Source organism: Aedes albopictus, chromosome 2 (assembly GCF_035046485.1).
Source record: "Aedes albopictus strain Foshan chromosome 2, AalbF5, whole genome shotgun sequence".
NCBI classification, from domain to species: domain Eukaryota; kingdom Metazoa; phylum Arthropoda; class Insecta; order Diptera; family Culicidae; genus Aedes; species Aedes albopictus.
The window spans coordinates 413,365,473-413,386,683 of record NC_085137.1 but is presented as its reverse complement, the minus strand read 5'-3'; the positions used below and the strand labels follow the sequence as shown (position 1 = coordinate 413,386,683).

At 37.9% G+C, this 21,211-nt stretch overlaps 2 protein-coding genes across 2 annotated transcripts in view; one reads left to right on the top strand and one right to left on the bottom strand.

Annotated features, from left to right (window-relative positions):
• Positions 1–21,211, top strand: part of LOC134286862 (tetra-peptide repeat homeobox protein 1-like) — a 265,454-nt gene that overhangs the window by 30,527 nt on the left and 213,716 nt on the right. The gene's annotated exons all lie outside the window — the stretch shown is intronic.
• LOC109417628 (nose resistant to fluoxetine protein 6-like) lies at positions 721–19,471 on the bottom strand. The gene is made up of 9 exons (XM_019691671.3): positions 19,207–19,471; positions 18,850–19,148; positions 2,673–2,838; positions 2,481–2,612; positions 2,038–2,395; positions 1,618–1,980; positions 1,409–1,559; positions 1,015–1,344; positions 721–957 (listed from the first exon to the last, which is right to left on the bottom strand). The coding sequence occupies exons 1-9, from the start codon at positions 19,292–19,294 to the stop codon at positions 721–723; spliced, it is 2,124 nt and encodes a 707-aa protein (XP_019547216.3). The 5' UTR covers positions 19,295–19,471.

Here is a 21,211-nt window from a genome sequence, read left to right as displayed (position 1 = left end):
ACTTAAAATTCAAATAAATCCGAAAAGAGTTCAAATCAAAGAAAACACATTTCCAAAAGGTTTCACATAGAATGAACTGAATTTTTGAAATGAATCAACATCACCCATATATTTTAAACATGTTTTGTAGTGGTCGTACTGCCGTGAATCGCAAATCAGTCTCATCTGGATTTTGGGCAAAATTGAGTTAATGGCTGTTTGCAACCTTTCGACCTTTCTTTGGATGATCTTTCAGCTACGTGAATAAAAATATATAGTTTGTTCAGTAAAATTGAAAAAACAACACCAAGTAAGATTGTCTCATAATGAAAAGTAATCGCAAGTCAGTCCCATTACGTCCCATTCGTACTCTCCAATACAAAACCCAACAAGGTTTTAGCCAGTTATATATTTTTTATAGTTATGTTCTCACATTTCAAACAGTTTGTGAAAGTTTCATGATGATCGCAGATATTTTCATTTCGTGGTGATTTTTTGAAGTCTTACATAAAAATCGAATTTGAAAGCTTCAGAGTCCATTTACTCAATGCCTACTTTTTACAGATGGGACTGACTTGCGATCCACGGCAGCGTATGAACTCAAACTATGCAGTTTATGAAAATCTCTGGATTGCAAAGAAAGGGATTCATTTTTTTTTATTTTCCACTGCCAGGAAGTCACAACCAAAAAGGAAAAATTGACATCGTGGAAACTTCCCAATTTTTATTGCAACACAGGATTTACTCAACACTCCCCCGAAACGTTCTTTTGAAGGCATCGTTCGTGAATCCGCCGTTGAAGATATCTTTCGCGATACCATTCGGTACTTCCTCCGTCTTATTCTGATCGGGTCGTTTCGATTTCAGCACTCCTTCCAGAAGTTGCTTCTGAATCGCCGATATGGGTAGTTCTACCAGTAAGGCCATAGCCAGTGAGAGAAAGTATGCCAAGTACATAGTTCCATGGATTTTTGTTGCCTGAAATGATGTAATGTGGTTGGGGAAGCGTAACAGAGATAACACAACAATACTTACAATATTGAACACATTCAGATTGGACAACTCCCGCACGTTATAAAACATGATTTTAATTATGAAGAAGTGCCCCACGTACGCTCCGTACGTCAGCCGTCCCAAGACTTCGAAAATCCGGATATTGGTGAAGCGAGTAATGGATTTGCTGACCCGGTACAGGAAGCCCAACAAACCGAGCACGATAATGAAGGCCCAAACGACTCGAGCCGCTGCAAAATAGATCGACATCCAGATCGATGGTTTGGCAAAATTGTTCATGTAGAAGATTTGACCCAGGAAAAACTGGGCGGGGCCGAGAATGTACAACGAATACCAGATGATGCGGTAAATCTGAAAAATGTAATGAAAGCAAAATGTTATTTATTGTTGGTGTAATTTGTAAGAGATATCGTACCCTAAGAGTTGCTAGATTATAATTGCTCTTCTTCAGTTGGAAGTAAATGAATCCACTGATGATACCGAACAGGTAATGGACGAGATACATATGAGTAGGTAGATAGGTTTTCTGGTAGCCTTCGTCATACCAGAAGATGAAACGTCTTGCTCTGCGGAGAAAATTTGAACATTAGAAGTTAGTTTCTTTATCACAAGTCAACAACATACTCCGGTGAAAATATCGGGACTCCTTCAAATGCATTTTTATAGACCACAACTGCAGGAATTACCACCGAAATGCTGGTCACCACTGCTAGCAGAAACACCTTTATCTTGGGAAATCTCAGAACCGCAGTAACCAGGATTAGCCCAATGATTGATAATTGGAAGTCACAGGCCAGATACCAAGAATGCTGCATACAGGGTTCGTCCTGTTTGTAGTAGTTGTTGAAGTACAGCAGATTGATCCACCAGTTTCGTCGACAGAAGGTTAACTCCGTCTCAGCAGCTCTTCTCCAGAAGGGACCATCATGAAGTCGGACATACCACGTGGCTTCGAACAGAAGGATCAGAGCGTATACTGGAGTGAGCCTTAAAAATACCTCTCTAATAAAATTCCAAGTCATTACAAATCACCAGAAACCTTACCGAATATACCGATTCACGGTGATCAGCACAATCTCCAGCCAACCAGGCTTCCTGTCCGTCTCATTCATCTTCTCAACAAACATAACGGTGAACACAAATCCACCCAGCACAATGAACGTCGATATGATCTGAAACCCATTGACGATGATCATGGTCTCCAGCTCCCGGTACTTTTGCTCCATGATCCACCCAGTGCGAGGTTGCACCAGAATACTCGCATGCCCGATCAACATCAAGATGAAGCTAAAGTACCGAACTGCTTGTATCGGTCGGAGATCTCGGTACAGAGGTTCCTTCGAACGAGAAATCAACCGGTACCAGTTGCGCATCACCGAAAAAGATGCCAGCAGCATGGATTCTGTTGGAAGAGATTGGGAAATTTGGTATCAATGTAGCGATATGGTCGGGGTGGTGGATCGAAACCTTTGCTGGAACAACCTAACTTCGAGTCGGAAGGTCCTCGCGGTAGTGGTTCAGGCCGAAGCCAACCTTGCAGCGAAAGTCGTAGCAACTGGACAGGAGCATCAGCAAGAGCAGGACTAGCAGGATGACGATAAAGGCGATGTCCATGTGATCTGAAGGTGTAACACAAAACACATTTAAAACCTGAACCAGACAATAACTAGGTAAATTACCAATCGGAAATTCATCGACTCCCGTTCGATCACAATACTCGATTTCCGTGTATGCCTTGAGTCCATGTTTTTCAGTGAGATCCTTGTTTACGAGGATGCTGACAATTTCTGAATAGTTCCTTCTGTAGGCTTCTGCATTTTTGAACGGGTCATGTTTGATCTTGTACTGAAACAGAAATAGATCGAATGTTGTGTAAATCAAAAATGCATATACGTAGAAGTAGTAATTAACTCTCTAATACCCAAATTTTTGATTTTGATCTAAATAGGGGCATTAGGGGCATAATGGACACCCTAAGCAAATGAGTATGTTAGGCCTATATAACAGACAAAAACTTAACATATTATCAGTTGGCTTACAACTTTAACTTGCTTCCTACGTATTTCAATCATCTACAGCTGGTAGAATGTCATTATTGTGAAGAAATAATGAATTGTAAATCGTGTGTTTTTTGGGGCTAGCAGGAAAGGTACGGGGCGAAATGGACACCCATCGGGGCATAATGGACACCCCTGCATATTTTATGCTGTATTTTAAAGAATATCGACCAGTTAAGTAATTTGCCAACGGAGATCAATACCACAGATATAATACTCCATTTTAGACGAGTTTACATAACTTCAAAGTTAATTAAATAAATTTTAGGGCAAAATAATCGGATTGATTTTTTTCAAACTCTCTAAAACGCCTAACAGTATGCAACTCGCGTACATCCATTCATAATTGCCAGTGTTCATTTCGCCCCGAATTGACTACAACATGGAAATTGCTATTTTTAATGTGTTCTGATCAAAAACATAATACTTCATCCATTGCTAAATCCACGTATACATGTAGATAAGCTAACAATTCACTTGTTTGTATGGTGGACACACTCAATCACTCGTAATACCTTATTTGCTGCTGCTTCGAAATTATAAGAAATCCACCATATGAAAAACATACTTCAATTTCATTGATATTTTGGTTATTTTGAAGGAATATAAATGGTACATTTGAAAAATAGAACAATGACTTGTTCCTTTACACTTATGCATTGAAAGTTTTACATAAAAGTCAATGGTTTCGGTAAAAACAGGGGTGTCCATTTCGCCCCGGGTGTCCATTATGCCCCTAATCCCCCTATCATTTTTCGTTATCTAAAATCGATTTAAACATGTTTTTTTTATTTTGGAGGTGGAGCGGACCTGGTGTGATGGTTAGAACACTTGACTATCACGCCGAGGACCTGGGATCGAATCCCACTCCCGACAAACTCGCAAAATGTGAGTTCTTCCTTCGGAAGGGAAGTAAAGTGTGGGTCCCGAGATGAACTAGCCTAGGGCTAAAAATCTCGTTAATACAGAAAAAAAAATGTTTTGGGGATGATTCTTTATAATTCTCGATTTCGTGAATTTCAGTTTTTGATTTTTTTTAATTTTATTTTTGAACATCCCTACAGTTTTATATTTTTCCTGGAAGCCTATTTGGGGTACGGATTTTTTGAGATGAAAACATTTTGAGATTTAATGTTTATTGTTTAAATATTTTTATTTTGAATTTTTTTCATGGAAAATTTTATTTTCCGTGTAATTTTAAGGAAAATAATTGTAGAGTGTATTCGATTCCCTAAAACTATTAAACTAGGATAGAATGATTTGGGAAAAAAATTGAATATGTTAATTGTAGCGATTCAATACAAAATAAACAATGACTTCTAAAAGGGGACTAAAACATCATTTTTTCAATGATTTAAAATAAATATAAATAGGGTATTGGTTTCCTTCTTAAGCATGTGGCTTTCATTTTCGTCTTATGAAAAACAAAGGATTGAAGCGCTGTTTGTTTTGTTTCTTATTTTTGTATTTTTTGTTAGAAGTGAGCACCCATGAAAACAAAAAGAACGGAATCAATCGGTGCCGTAATCGCTTGTTTTCGAATAGGATCAGTGAATCAAAATTCAACCACCGCGCAACAATAATGACAATGTCGCAACCTGAATTTGTTGCGACATTCTACCCAATGCGACATAGGTTTGTCCCAACTTGAACAAAACAGGACAAAGTTCGTGCACCACGAGTTTAGAGATTTTTAAGGCGTGCATTGTGATTTTCGAGCGGTAACTTCGAGTCGATAAACACTGCAATGCTGCTGAAGATGTATCACCAAAAAAGTTCGATTTTGGGTTGGTAATAATTGACAACAAAAAATTTCGAGATCATGTCATTATCTGTTACCAGTAGGGATAAAGAGTAATCGCCGCGTCTTCTTCGTTGCTAGTTTTGTCCCCCTTTTGTCTGACAATTCTCTTCACTGAATAGGATGAATATTGATACGCTTCTCTTTGATCCAGGTCTTTTTCTTCTGCTCGGCCCCAGACGGGAACCTGCCAAAGCCCCAAGCTGCTGGTCTTGAGCCGACGGCTGCTTCCGGGGTGGGCACTCAAGGCCTCTTACGGTGACCTGGATCTCAGGGTCGTTAGTTTGAGCTTGGAAAGCTGGCGGACTCACTTCCCACGCTCTTGGCTCCAGTCGGACAAACAAATTGTAGATGGCGGAAAAGGAATACGTGGTTAAATAAAAAGAATAATTTACTCTAATTCAAAAATTTAATATTTAATCTAATTCAAAGAAATTCAATAATTTATGCTTTATTCAAGAAGATTTTGTAGAAGGGAAAAATTGAATTAACACACCTTTTTACTCGGGTACCGTACCACTTTGCAGCTCGGGGATGGTTAGACGCCGGGCTTCGACGCTCGCTGTAGGCTCGGATTGGCGCGCACTTGTTTCGGCCAATCATTGGATGGAGTGGAATAATTTTGAATTCAAAGTTCAATAGGGTTGTAGAGGACATCTGACACCAAGGAAAAAGGAGTAGGAATTGTGGTAGGATTTTTATAAACTAAATTATTCAATTCATTATTTTTAAATTCAATATTCTATTTTAAATAACCACTAATTTATTTCTTATTTACAAAATAGATACAATTTAATTATCTACAATATTGGAACCTAAAAAGCAGGTTACAATATGGGAGCGTGAGATTAATGATGGAACACATACCCTACGCTTTAAAATACACCAAAAACCATTTTGAGATATACAAAACAGTCCTAAATATCAGCTAAAAATATAAAAAAAATTGATTTTCCGTGAAACAAAAATTACAAAAATGCTCAAACTATACCCCGTCTAAAGGCGGGGTTGGGTAGAAGGTTAAATATTAAGAAATTTCCATCACTAACCTAAAGCATTTAATTTGAAAGTATCCACTAAATATGAAACATTTCAGCACTGTCGAATAGCGTACTTTTGGTATTACTTAAGGCTTCCTAAACTTTGTTACGCTAGACAAAAAGTCATCGAATCTAAATGCATAACATGTAATATTTGAAGGAAAATCATGCTTACACAGCCTCAGGCAACAATGTGCAGCCAAGAGGCGAGTTCAATGTTTGTTTAAGAATCTCCAATAGCTCCCTATACTGCTCATATTCGCATAGTCGATGTGAACGCCACTGTACATTTCAACATGCTTTTGGAATTTTAACAATGAATAAATATAAATTTCAAGATTTTTACCAAGTTGACATCTAACTAAGTGTTAGATCTTGTGATCAATTGAATAACTTTGGTCACAAATATGCACACGCGTTAAATATTAGCTTTTAAACGGTGACATTGCCAGTGGTGGTTACATCGACTATGCGAATATGGGCAGTTTAGTATGGGTCATTGAATCTACATGTGTAATCAGTCTGAAACGTTTATGAAATGGTTCACAATGCCTCTGAAGCTGCCCTTGAGCTTGCACAATGCCCTTATGCTCACCTGAGAGCAGTGATTCAAATTGTATTTTCAAAAACTGTAGGCCTCCTTTCTGAAATGACTCCGGAAACTCCTGAAACCGCTTCGAACTCCCTGTAATGCGCATGAGATCCTCTGGGGGTTTCAAAAAACGCTTCTGTAACTGTGAGGTGTGAACAAAGGTTAGTGTCATTCCTTATGCGTGTTTTTTTCCTAGTACGTATTAGTGACAGCAAGCATCATGACACCTCTGAAACCCATTGAAATTTCCCTGAAACTTCCTGAAATGCTTCAGAAAACCCCCTAAAACTACCTTGAATTCTTTGTAACGCACCTGAGACCCTCCGAAACCTTCAAGAATGCTCCATTAGCACCTCTTGAACTCGTTGAAATACCACAAAATCAATTTCTCTCGGACCCCTTATAACGCACATGAGACTTTCCGAATCCCTGAAAATGGTCCTTTAATGCCTCCGGAACACTCTGAAAATCCCGCCTTCGGCTACCCCTAAAAATTCTCTTGAACTTTTTGAAATTCTCACGAAACTCCACTAAAACCCCTCCGGGCGGACCCCATGCAACGCACACAAAATTGTCTGAAAACACCCCTGTAAAGCCTCCAAAATCTCCTGAAAAACCTCTGAATCTTCCCGAAATGCCCCCTCAATAGAAATGCATTAGAATAGATCTTCTTACGGCGCTGTAACCACTTTCCCCGTTTCATCACATCAATAACTTAACCCTCTAATACCCAACCCTGCTTTTAAATGGGGTATAAAGCCTGTATCCGCAATAATCGGGACACAGAAGTACGTCAGTAGCTCTGTAATGAATCGTTAAAATTGACCAAATAATTGACTGAGAACTCTTTGATGTATGTTTATTATTTGTGCCAAATTTCATAAAAATCGATGCATTACTTTTGACTGTGGATGAAAAACAAACAGACGTGGTTTTAACAATTTTGTACAATCATGATCAGTTTTCATTCGTATACTAGATGGTTCTTTTATGCTACAGTTCAAAGTTCTGTGATGATAATTGTGAAATTTCGTTAGCAGTTATGATACTTATAGAGACACTTTCTTGCAAAATTCCATCAACTTTGATCAATTGGTTTGAAAGCCAGTAGGTTGATAGGGGTGAGTATTAGCGAAAATGTTTCGTGTTTTTCATGTGCGAATTTTGCCTATTCATAACTTTTGTATTTCTCTGCCAATTTTCATGAAATTTTCACAGAAGCTAGTTGATTATGTATATATTATGCCTGCAAAATTTGATGATTACACTAGTTTACAGCATTTTTGAACTCGGTAAGCTGATGATCATTTTTGGTGTAGAATCATGCCCTGAGTTCGAAAACGCGAAGGAAAAAAATTACAGTAGAGCGGAATTTTTTTCGAATTTCCATACAAGGTTGATGATTAGAAATCGATTTTTGTTCTTTTTTTAAGCAAAGTCGCTCACTTCACACATCTCATTCTCCGTAATCAATGCTCCGATTTAGCTGATTTTTTTACTGTTACTCGCCCACATATGATATGTCAAATAAACGTTGAGAAAGAATTTTTAAATTGTTTTGTTCTTGTTAAAAAAAATACATTTCTTCATAAATTTTTGGAAATTTTGCTAAAATTTAAGGAGATCGTCCCTAAAACTCGCCAATATCTTAAATTTCACTAATCTGGCGCAAAACCTGTATTCAGATGATCGAATTGTATTGTATTCAGCTTTTAATTTATGGAAAAAGATTTGAAATTGGTTGAAAAAAAACGCAAGATATTTGAATTTTAGTAAATTCCATATTTTTAAAAAATGTAAAACTCGATATTGAGCTTAAGGCGAAACTGGAAGCATTTCCTCGTTATTTTGGTTTTTGATTTTTCATAAAATAACGAAGCAATATTTTCAAAATCGGTTTTCGTGCACATGTAGAGTATGGATCAAGGTATCTCCTGAATTTTTCCCATGTGGAAAAAGTTTTTCGTTGTTGCAGAAACCATTTTTTTGTGAAATTTTGTTTAAAAATGGTTTCTGCAAAAACTAAAAACATTTTCCATCTGAAAAAAAATTCAGGAGATACCTTGATCCATACTCTACATGTGCACGAAAACCGATTTTGAAAATATTGCTTCGTTATTTTATTAAAAATCAAAAACCAAAAAGTGAGGAAATGGATCCAGTTTCGCCTTAAACTCAAAAACTGCTCTACCTAAAATTTTTTGAAGCGCGGTTTCGAAATCAGCGCTAAATTGTGCTTTAAAAACTTTCATCGTTGACAGAAGTTCACGACTTTCATTTTATTTTGTAAACTAGTGTTATTGGGATAGTACTTTTAATAGTACAATCGAAACAATGAAGGGTGCTGATTAATTGCTGTCTGAGGGGCTAAAATCACGTTCAGTCCCAATACATGTTTGGACTATAAAATTGTTGATAATGCATCGATTTTTTGAAATTTTGCCTATGCAACAAATGTAGATTGACAGGTTTTTGTTCAAAATTTCAGCCATTTTCTTCGCCAAATTCAAAAGTTACAGCGCTGACAAGCAAAACTAGAGGCTGTACAAAATTCAATGGCGCACATTTTACTCTTTTGTTACTACTACAAAAAGTACTGCACCGATTCACTTGAAAATTTGTAGGTGAAATTAACTCATCTTAAGATACTATTAGACAAAATTTGAGCAATTTTAATGTATCTATTTCAGAGTTACAGCTGTATTTCTGTGTCCCGATTATTGCGGATACAGGCTTTAGTTTGAGCGTTTGGTCTTGGGGTCTTTTTTGACCTTTTTCAAATTTCAATTCTCTGTAGCTTTTGTTTAACGAATCCTAGCAATCTGAAATTTTCTGACAATTATTTTTTCGTGGAAATAAACCTTTCTCAAAAATTAAAAGCATTGAATGACCCCTAGGGGCGCTCCCATAAAAAAAGTTACAAATAAGACCCTGGGGTCATTTTTGACCCCAAACTTTGGACAGCTCGCAAAAATCAGTGGCTTGACCGATTTTGGATCTCTTTGGCTCAAATGAAAGGGGCACAAGTCTAGTTTTCAAAACCACCGGAGAAATCCGGATTCGGTCACTGTGGTCACCGGGAACCTGCTTCAACTGAAAAATGCCGCTTTTGAGACCCTAACTTTGGCAAGCTATAACTTTGCAACCAAACAAGTAATCAGGACCGTCCAAGGGTCGTTGGAAAGGTATTCACGTGGGCTTTGATTATAGACATTAATATTGACTAATTATTGAGAACCGGTTCCGGAAATCCGGAACATCCGAAATTTTAGTTTTCATCATGGCTATGTGCTTGTAAATCCACAAATGTATTCCCTTTATGCATTTTATTGCATTACTTCTCTGCACGCTTCACTGAAATGAGACACATATTGTTGAAGACCATTTTTGAAGGGTTCTGGGCAGGTCTGGTCTATGCGGAACGGGTTACAGTACTCAATTAGGAAGGTGGTCAATTAGGTAACGACAATGAACTTCGTATAGCTTTCGCTCCAAAACCCGGCGCCACATGGTGCAACCTTCGTGGATTTTCATATCTGTTGTTCTTGTGATACACAAAGAGATCGATAGTCATCTTCTTCTCCTTCTTCTTCTTCTTCTTCTTGACGTACCATCCCTACTGGAAAAAATCCTGCTTCTCAGCATAAGTGTTTTATGTGCACTTCTACTAGTATATACTGAAAGTTTTCTAATCTCTGCCAATCATTAGTTCACATATGTTTGTATATCGTGTGGCAGGCACGAAGATACTATATGCGCATGGGAGTAAGAGTAATTTCCCTTACGAAAAGTTCCTAGGCCAACCGTAAATCAAGCCCGCCACCCTCAGCATGGTCAAGCTAAATGCCTTTGGGGCCAGCTATGGCTATAGGGGCCCAAATGAATAGTCATATTGGTTCCACGTGGTCACCGGAGGGGCCACCGCAGCAATCCATATTGTATTACTCTCAGATTATTACAAAATGTAGGCTTTTGACGGCTCAATTTTTATTATTTATCGTAACTGTAATGTTCTGGTATAGAAATGAACAAATGATGATCTTGATCTTTTAAGGCCACTAGAGCGACCACCGGAGTAACCCCAATTGTGTTACTTCAATTTACTGCAACAAAAGTAGACATTCGGAAGCTCACCATACTGTCGTGAGCGCTATTCAAAATTTTGACTTTCTTGTATATGTCTCGTAAAATAATAAAACTATATTATTTCTGCCAGATTATGATGCAAGATTTTGTCATTATCTACCGATGCGTGATAATGTTTGCACCATCGTACAAATAGGGTTCCCGTATCACCTGCAAACACACTGGACTGGTCTAGCCGCACATGATAGAATATACGATATTCTCGGGATCATCTTCTAAAATGTGCTGTAAGTGGTTGAATTTAGATATGTCGAAATTACATCTCAGCACTGACTATGATGTGAGTTAGAGCTTATTGAGCTTAGAGATATTGTGTGTGATACGGGATACGGGAACCTAATTTGTACGATTGTGCTAACATTATCACGCATTCGGTTGCATCTACGAAAGAAAAGTAAAATAATGACCGATAGATTGTTAGGTGAATAACTAAAAAGGAGCCAAAATTGTCATAGTCACTTACGTCATTCTGCAGAATAACGACAACATAGCATAACATTATCAGTTCCGGGTGTATGATAGTATTCGAGAGATTCCATAAAAACTGGAGATTCCAAAATAAAAATACCGGAAATTCATGAGGCAGTTCCACCTAGAATTTTACCAGGACTTCCACCAGGAATTACTTTTGGTGTTGCAAATATGATCACGTTTCGTTACCAATAAATGTATAGATTTGTAATTTTTTGCTAGTGTTCTCCCAACAACAATTATTGTAGTTGCAGCAATCAAACTGTCATTGAGTGCATTCTCATTGGAAATGAACTCAAAGATTGTTATTGCAAATTATAAAATATGATGAAGAAATGAGGAGGTTTCATACCTGTTGGAGGAAGGATTGTTGAAAATTGCTCTATTCCAGCGGCCTTTTTCATCTTCGGTGAAAATAAAAAAAAAAAATCTTTCGGGAGCTCCCACGATTATGCCTATAGGAGTTTCACTTGGCATTCCGGCAGAATTTCCCTCACAGAGTTCAAACAAGAATCTCTCACGAGGCTCCACCTATTATTCGTCTAGAAGTGCCCGCAGGAGCTCACTATACGCATTTCATCAATAAAATTGCTTAGTACTTATCGAAAACCATTTCAATAACAAGCAAATTTGTATTCAAACTGAAGTTTAGTATCAAAGTTATTTTGTAGTAGGTACAAGGTTACTAAACTTAGTTTTGTAACTTTTCGTAATTTGACGAACTTTGGCAAATATCAGTGCTATTTTTTTTTTACTCAATCGAGGATATCTCGAAAGATTGAAAATATAACTAAGGATTTTCTCCATAACGTCTAGAGGTTGCCCCGGGAATTCTCTCGCCAGTAGTAATTTTTTGACCTAAGAACTGTTTCCGAAGTTACAACGGAAATGCCTCTACGAGTTTCTCAGGAAAATCCTCTAGAAGTTCCGTTACGAATTCTCTTAGTTGGAACTCCTAGACTTTCTCTAGGAGTTCCACTATTTTTTTTCTACTTCCATTAATTATTTCTTTGGTAGATCCACTAGGAATTCCTCTAGGAGTTCCTGTCAGAGTTTCACTGGCAATTCTGCTCAAAGTTTCAACGGAAGTGCTTCCAGTTACAGAGGAAGGTTCACTCAAAAATCCTCTGTGAATACTTGTGTGACCCCCTCCGCTAATATCCAGGATTAGTAGTAGTTGATCCACCTTGAATCCGTTCAGCAAATACACCGTGAATTTCTTCAGTACATTCACTGGAACTCCTCTAAGACTTCGACCAGAAATTCTTCTAGGAGTTACAGCAAGAATCCCTCTAGGAAATCCTAGGAAACCCGTAGGGATTCGTCAAGGGGTTCCAAAGAGAATTTCTCTAGGAGTTGCATCGATTATTTCTCGAAGTTCCATCGGGAAGTCTGGCAAGAGTTTTATCGGGAATTCTTCTGGTAATTTTTCTCGAAGTTCCACCGAAACTCTCTTCAGAAATTGTTCTAAAAGTTCCAAAGAGAATTTCCCCAAGAATTCCTCAAAATACTTCTCAATGTGTTCCGCCGCAAATAACTAGATAAACTTTTAATCCCTAGAGAAATTCTGCCAGGAATATCTTTGAAAGTTTAATTCACAGGAAATACTTTCCTAACAGGAGTACCGCCGAGAATACTTGTGGAAATTTCTTTTCAAAATACTTTTGGAAAATCCTCTAGGAACACCACTAGGAATTTCTCTAAGTAATTACTTTAGAAGTTACACCATAAATTCCTGCAGGAATTCCATCGAGAATTTCTCTGCAAGTTTCACTATATAGTGCTTTAAAATTTCCGCGGAAAATTCAGCGGAAGGTCTACTAGGAGTTCCTTTGGAAATTAATCTAGGCAGCATCAATTTATTACGTAATCCGCTCCGTGACGCATTTTCTTGTGTGAAAATCTAGAGTTCCGCACTAATTTTTCTCAGATTTTCACCGTAAATTTGTTAAGAAGTTTAACCGGAAATTTGTCTGAGAGATCCATCTGCTTTCAAGAGTTGTGCTGTGATTAACTGTAGGAGCTTTGCATCACAGATGCTTCGTGAATTCTTCTAGCTCCTCCTGAAATTCCACTCTAATTTACAATAGTTACACCGGATATTCCTCTAGAATTTATAGTAGGTACACTCAGAGGAGTTTCACCGAGAAATCCTCTAGGAGTGCCACTAAATGCCCAATGTATCTGGTTTAAAGTTTATATGGATGCTCTAAATGGAATTCTTCAAAGACTTTTATTCGATTTTTTTGGGATTTTCATCGGGAATCCCTCTAAAATTTCCTATCGAAAATCATCAAGGAGCTTTACCGGGAAATTCTGTAAAAAAATTACCAGGCGTTACACCAGCAATTCTACCAACAGATAATTTTTTTTTTTTTTTTTTTAATTTGAAAAAAAAAAACACTAACAAAAACAGTTCCACCAGGAACCATGCTAACAAACGTAGCCGCATAGCAGCTTATAGAACAAACACCTTTGGACGAATGCTCTTTAAGCTCTTATACAGCAAAAATGTTAGTTGGGAATTCCTCAAGGACTTCCACAGGAATTGTTCCACCCCTAATTCTTCTAGGGTTTCTACTAAGAATCTTTCTAGCAGAAAGTTCTTCAGTAGATCTCTAGAATTTCGTACAGGATCTCAGGATATTTCTTCGGGTGGTCGTCCGAAAATTCCTTCAAGAGTTCCTTCGGATTTTTTGCCATAAATTTTCCATGAGTTCCGAAGGAGATCGACCCAACAATTCCTTCAATAGATTCTCCGGGGAACTCTTAGATAAACTATCCGCGTAAATTTTAGATGATTTATCGGCGAATCCCTCAAGAAGAGATACCCGGTGTGACTCCTACAAAAAATCTCAGTGCATCTTCTGGAGAAATTCCTAGTGAAGCTTTTGGAGTAATTCTCAGTATAACTTCTATTTCTAAAGCACTGAAAACTTCATTTTCTAAGGTACGAAATCATTTTATAATCAATTCTTTGATCACAAAGAACCAATTGACAGATTGGTTTCTCACACTTTGCACCTCAAGTGTGAAAAACAATATGAGGTCAGCTGCTAAATGTCTGCTTATGCTGTAAAACAGTTTCTCTGGTGACCATGGCCTGGAAAGATCGAGATCATCTTTGATCTTTGAACGAACTTTGGTCTGGCTTGCATAATAAATTGGCCTACGAATTTATTTTCTAGGCTCCAACGTTTGCAACCCAATTTGTAATCTTCACAGTCAAAATCGCAAGACAAGATTGAGATCATCATTTGTTCCTTTTTATTCCAGAACATCACAAATTATAAATGTAAATGATTTAAATTTAGCTGTCGAAGCCTACATTTGTTGTAAAAATCGGAGAACAATACAATATGGATTTCTCCGGTGACCATGTGGAAACAATATGACTATTCATTTGGGCCCCCTATAACCATAGCTGGCCCCAAAGGCATTTAGCATGACCATGCTGAGGGTGACGGGCTCGATTTACGGTTGGCCTAGGAACTTTTCGTAAGGGAAATTACTCTTACTCCCATGCGCATATAGTATCTTCGTGCCTGCCACATGATATACATATGTGAACTAATGATTGGCAGAGATTAGAAAACTTTCAGTATATACTAGTAGAAGTGCACATAAAACACTTATGCTGAGAAGCAGGATTTTTTCCAGTAGGGATGGTACGTCAAGAAGAAGAAGAAGAAGAAGGAGAAGAAGATGACTATCGATCTCTTTGTGTATCACAAGAACAACAGATATGAAAATCCACGAAGGTTGCACCATGTGGCGCCGGGTTTTGGAGCGAAAGCTATACGAAGTTCATTGTCGTTACCTAATTGACCACCTTCCTAATTGAGTACTGTAACCCGTTCCGCATAGACCAGACCTGCCCAGAACCCTTCAAAAATGGTCTTCAACAATATGTGTCTCATTTCAGTGAAGCGTGCAGAGAAGTAATGCAATAAAATGCATAAAGGGAATACAATTGTGGATTTACAAGCACATAGCCATGATGAAAACTAAAATTTCGGATGTTCCGGATTTCCGGAACCGGTTCTCAATAATTAGTCAATATTAATGTCTATAATCAAAGCCCACGTGAATACCTTTCCAACGACCCTTGGACGGTCCTGATTACTTGTTTGGTTGCAAAGTTATAGCTTGCCAAAGTTAGGGTCTCAAAAGCGGCATTTTTCAGTTGAAGCAGGTTCCCGGTGACCACAGTGACCGAATCCGGATTTCTCCGGTGGTTTTGAAAACTAGACTTGTGCCCCTTTCATTTGAGCCAAAGAGATCCAAAATCGGTCAAGCCACTGATTTTTGCGAGCTGTACAAAGTTTGGGGTCAAAAATGACCCCAGGGTCTTATTTGTAACTTTTTTTTAGGGACTAAGGAAGGTTAAGGAATGTTTACATGAAAAATTGATGATTTGATCACTATTCAGATGTTAATGTTTCTTTTGTATTGAATCGCAGCAATGACCATATTTTAGATTGTTTCTGTTGCCTATTCTTTCTATCATAGTGAAAGAGTTTACAAAAGTTGACTACACTCTGAAATTAGTTTCCTTAAAACTACCCGAAAAATAAAATCTTGCATGAAAAAGGTTTAATATAAAATATTTCAACAATAATTATAAAATTACTAATAAATAAATAGGGGTGGAAGCAGTCATACACTATAAAAGTTCCATAAACAAATCAAAACGTGCATAAATAAATTAAAATTTCATATCTATAATTGATTTACAAGCAAAAAAAAACCTTAATTTCCATAAATCAACGGCAACCCAATGATGGCGGCCGTTACACTCATACAACGGTCCATGAAAAATTGCCAAATTATCCATTGATAATTTTCCAATATTAAAAGGAAGCATACCTACCAAAAAACTATAAAGCGGACATCAGGATCGATGAAACACCTTCCAATTTTCTATGGATCGTGTTCATATTTCTATAACTAATTTTTTGATTTTCTATGGATCATTTTCTGTTTTTTTATGGATCATTCAATGGATCGTTTCAGCCATTTCATGGCGCGGTTCATGAAATTCTGGATTTTTAATTGCTGTATTTTACGAAAAGAAGGGAGCAGTCGACAATGTTTTATGGGTCCAAATGACTGCTTTATGGTTTTCTGATATGTTTCATTGGAATATGGAAAAGTTATCAATGGATCATTTGGAAACTTTTCATGGATCATTCGTGGCTTTTTATATGCAAAAGAATATTTTCCCAACAAATGCAATAAAAAACGACATTTTTTTTTTCAAACAAAATATTTCGAAGATACTATATCATCGTCGGACTTTAAAAAGGGATAACATCTCTGTTCGCATTATACCGGGCAAATTATTGGATCTGTGGTTGCCTAGAACCGAATCGACGCAGTTACGGCGCTTCGGATTTCCGAAACTTCGGCGGCCTTCTACCGACTCAGTTTCTCAATCCTCTATGCGACTTCACCGCATGGCTCGGCCGATACTTTATTTAGAATTGCATTCAAGTTAATTACTCATTGTTTCGTATTTATTGCTTAAATTTCAATTGCTTTTGTGATGTTTTTCTATTGGAAATTTTTATGGGAAAATCGGATTTATTTAGGGAAAATTTAAACTTTTTTGGTGGAAATAATGTATATTTATTGCAATTATTGAATTATTTGTGAAAATCCGACATTTTTTATTGCTCGAAAATCAATTATTTATGGGAAATTTTGATTTATTTGTACACTTTTTGATTTGTTTATGGAAATGTTGTAGTATTTTGTTGCTTCCATCCCTACTTCTTTATTGGCAATTTCTGATTTTGTTATGGAAAATGAGAACTTTTTTATGAGTCGTTTATATTTTAGCCTATCCCAAATAGACCACCTCACGGCAAAACTCTATCTCTTTCGCTCTTTCAGAGAGTTTGAGAACAACAGGACTAGTACCTGTCATTGACGTAAAAAGGGGCGGCCAGGGGGGGGGGGGGGTGTCTGGCCCCCTCCAGAAAAAAATTCATTTGAGAAAAAATCACGCAATTCAGGCGAAAAGTATCTTTTTAGTATAAAAAATCTATATCGACATGGCCTTGCCCCCACTAGAGCTACGACCTAGTTACGCGTATGGTACCTGCCCAGAGAGAAAGAGATCGATTTCTTGACGACGTCACCGTGCATTGCACTAAGGGCCTGAATCGCAATCTAGCGGAACTAAATTAATTACTCAAAAACAAAGCATTTTTGACACATGGTGTCTTCGACAAAGTTTTGCGAACTACTACGTTCTAAGCAAAGCTGATGTCAAACAGCTTTGTAGAAGACACCATGTGTCGCAAATGCTTCGTTTTGGAGTAATTTATTTAGTTCCGCTAGATTGCGATTCTGGCCCTTAGTGCATTGGAGTATCTATAGGAGCCTATAGGCTTCTAGGAATAATATAGAAGTGTAAGGATGTTCAATTAATTTTTTAGAAAAATTGACAACTTTGGGTTAAGTTTACATACAAATTTTTTTAAAAAAGTTTCTTTTAAATCATGTTCAAAGTTACTTTGACTTATAATCTCTTGAATGAGACCTAGGGTTTTGAAATCGAATGCAAATTGGCGGAGATATGGGCCTAAAAAAATGGCATGTTTTTGAGGGGGTGATCCGGGAATGTATGAAGGATAAGACTAAAATTTTCTACACGATTATTCTGACCACCCAGCAGTACTATAATTCCAAAATACACTACTTGATCTTCATCTACTCGCTGTAAATATTTATAGCATTTTCAACCTGATCCTTCATTCTGAAATAGATTTTTTTTTTGTTCTGTAGAAGCATAAAATTGACACTATATCTTCAAAGGCTTTGTAGGGTATCACGCCACTTGGGCGGTGGCTTCTATATTCGTCTGTTTTCCACTATAACTCAGTCAATGATGAACCAATTGACTTGAAATGTTGTACACGGGTAGATACTATACCTATCTCACCACATTACAAAAGTTGTGTCAATTGGTTCAAATTTGACTGAGTTATAGTGGAAAACAGACGAATATAGAAGCCACCGCCCAAGTGGCGCGGTTCCCTACAAATTGTTCTTTTTTTTTCTAGTGTTGCATGGAGACAGATTTGTTCGTAACCTTACTCGGACTAAATAAAAACAAGAAGACACTATTTAAAAAAAGAAATGAAACGAAAAGAGCACTATATATTTTTTGTGTTTGATTGCTACGTAACGTAAGTTTATCAAAATCTATGAAAGTAATACATTGTGTTTAATCTAAAAATCTGCCTAAATTTTCCAAAAAATAAGGAAGTTTATGAAAATACTTGCTAGTGGGTCGCCAGTTGAAAAAGTTAGAGAGCCCCTGCAATACAAAATTCACTGTAGTTTGTAAAGGATTTCTGCAAAAAGATTTCTCTAGAGAAAGTCCTAAAGGAATTCATTGGAAAATTTTTAAAGGATGTGTAAGAGTTCCTGTAGAAATTTTAAATAGGATTCTGAAGAGTATCTGAATTTTTTTATTGAAGAAATCCAAGCAAGAGCTCCTGCAGGAATTAATAAAAAAAACAGCATGAATCCCAGGAAATATCCCACCAGCAACTCCCCCAAGGACTACTGGTGAAATATAAATAAGAAATTCTGTCAAACCCCTAGATGAATTCAATAGAAATCTAAATGCACCATGACCCGGAGGATTAATATTTAAATATAAAACTTTTACCGATTTTGGTTGTAATTTTTACAGTATTGGTAAATTTCAACTTTGAACTGATATCCACTCACCGGAAATGGTATTTCAAACTTTGGTACTATCAATCCACTTGAATTTCCTTCACCAAACTGCTCCATCAATTTATTGACATTGCCGATGCATATGCCCCGATCCAAATGTGCATGATTGAAGTGCAACTTCCAATTGCTGGAAAAACTTTCAATCAGTCGCCACAACTCCGACCTATTATCCGGTTTGATCACCACCCGAACCATACAATAGGTCGCTTGCACTTCTTCCGGGTCACTGTACAGACAATCGTCGTAGTAATCGTACTCGAACATCTTCGGCATGCGGTTATACTCCGATCCTGAAATTATACCGCACTTGCATTCCACATCCATTTGAAAATCTAATCACAATCTCACTTTTGATCGGCTCGCTCATTCCTTGGGCAGCACCCAAACACCCGGAAACCCACACCACCAGAACGAGCAACCATTTCCACCGAATCATTTTGCCGCACTGATATCCGAACTCGCAATCCGTTTTTCAGTATCCTCGAGATAAACCATCCGCACTGACCGACGCTTTAAAGTGAACTACTCTGGTGCAGTTCTTAATTCATTGGCGCAAGGCTCATGCGCCTATCTCAACCCTGCTGCAATGAAGATTGAACCAGTTGGAGCAAATTGCAAGTGCATCAGCAGAATGCATTGTTAAAATGCACCATCGCACGATAGTCAAAGATCGGGTTGGGTTGATTACCTACTTTTTGAAGTATAACCACCTCTCAATTTTTGTGTCAGGCCCAAGTTAATTGTGACGAGAGGTTCCCAATGTTTTTAGGAGTGAGATTAAAGTTTAAATCAGATAAGAATCCAAAAGGATTCTCACCAGAATCCGGAAGGATTCTCACCAGAATCCGGAAAGATTCTCACCAGAATCTGGAAGGATTCTCACCAAAATCCGGAAGGATTTTCACCAATATCCGGAAGGATTCTCACCAGAATTCTTAAATGCCTTCAGAATTCTGGTGAGAATCCTTCCGGATTCTGGTGAGAATCCTTCCGGATTCTGGTGAGAATCCTTCCGGATTCTGGTGAGAATCCTTCCGGATTCTGGTGAGAATACTTCCGAATTCTGCTTCCATCCGAATGCAGAAGGACACTCAAATATCCGAAAGATTCTTCAAAATATTGTACGATTTTCTTCAATTTTTTAAATGCTATTAACAATATCCGTTTTTCCCGAATCCGTCACTTGCTGTCGAAAAATTTGTTTTGAAATCAAGGTATGAACCCTACTGCTTGCGAAACACTGACCCAAAGGAAGTAATAGTGTGTACCGGAAGGACGATCGACGTTGCAATTGTACCATACTGCCAAGGTTTGATTGCAGAGTTTTATTCTGTTACAGCGAGACAGTCGCGGTGACCATAACTGTCGCGAACAAGTACATAGTTGATTTCGATCGGGTGTAATCGCAGAGGGTTATCCAATCGCATATAGGTACGCGACAACGCACCATGCATCCCAACTGTTTGGAGAGTCGATCGACGGAGATTGATGGATGGATGGCATGCAGTTGACAATGCGGTCACAGATTTGCATATACTTTAATCCCGGCGTTGATTGTAGCGCAAGTACATGCGTGAAACTACTTCGCTTCATACGGGTCGACGAATCCACAGTAGCAATTAGTCGGAATCTGAAATTCAAAACGCTCGCGCTAATATCCCACACGAGAGCGATGTTGTTTTCTGGCAGCCCTAAGTGTTTAAACTTTAACTAAGAACAGGAAACATCTTAACCAGTGACAGCTACGTATAAACTGCAAAAGTAGTTGCACCACTAACCCCACTATCAGACTTGACGTGCATCGCCAAAAATCCGGTTCCTTTCGTTTGCTTCGTGCTGAAGGTCGTCGCGCTGCAGAAATACTTACATGAGCATGATGTACGCCTTAGTCCTTGATAGTGCACTTGAGGGTTTGCGAAATTGAAAACAACTAGCAAAACTTCCTTTCACTTTGGCTGCTTCGGACGGACCCTTCTGGTTGGATGCATTGGTCAGTGTCATTGCTCTCGTCTCATAATGCATTCAGCTGGGAACGACATATGACTGTGTAACGACGACGGCGAGCTGTTGGACTGATGGATAATCATTCGTAATGAAATTACTGATGGTGCTTTGGCTTATCTGTTGTAGTTGATGAATCAAGATGCAAGAATGCATTTTTTTCAGAAATAAAGGGTGATTGTAGGAACAAATCACATATAACTTCGGCGCAACCTATGGAAGCAAAAACCAGTTAGATTTAAAGGACATGGTGCAATATGCAATTAAATGTGGGCCGTATGAAGAGAGTGCAAGTGCTATTGCAAAAAGAGGGATAAACAATGTGTGATAGTGCAGAGAATCCTAAACGCTG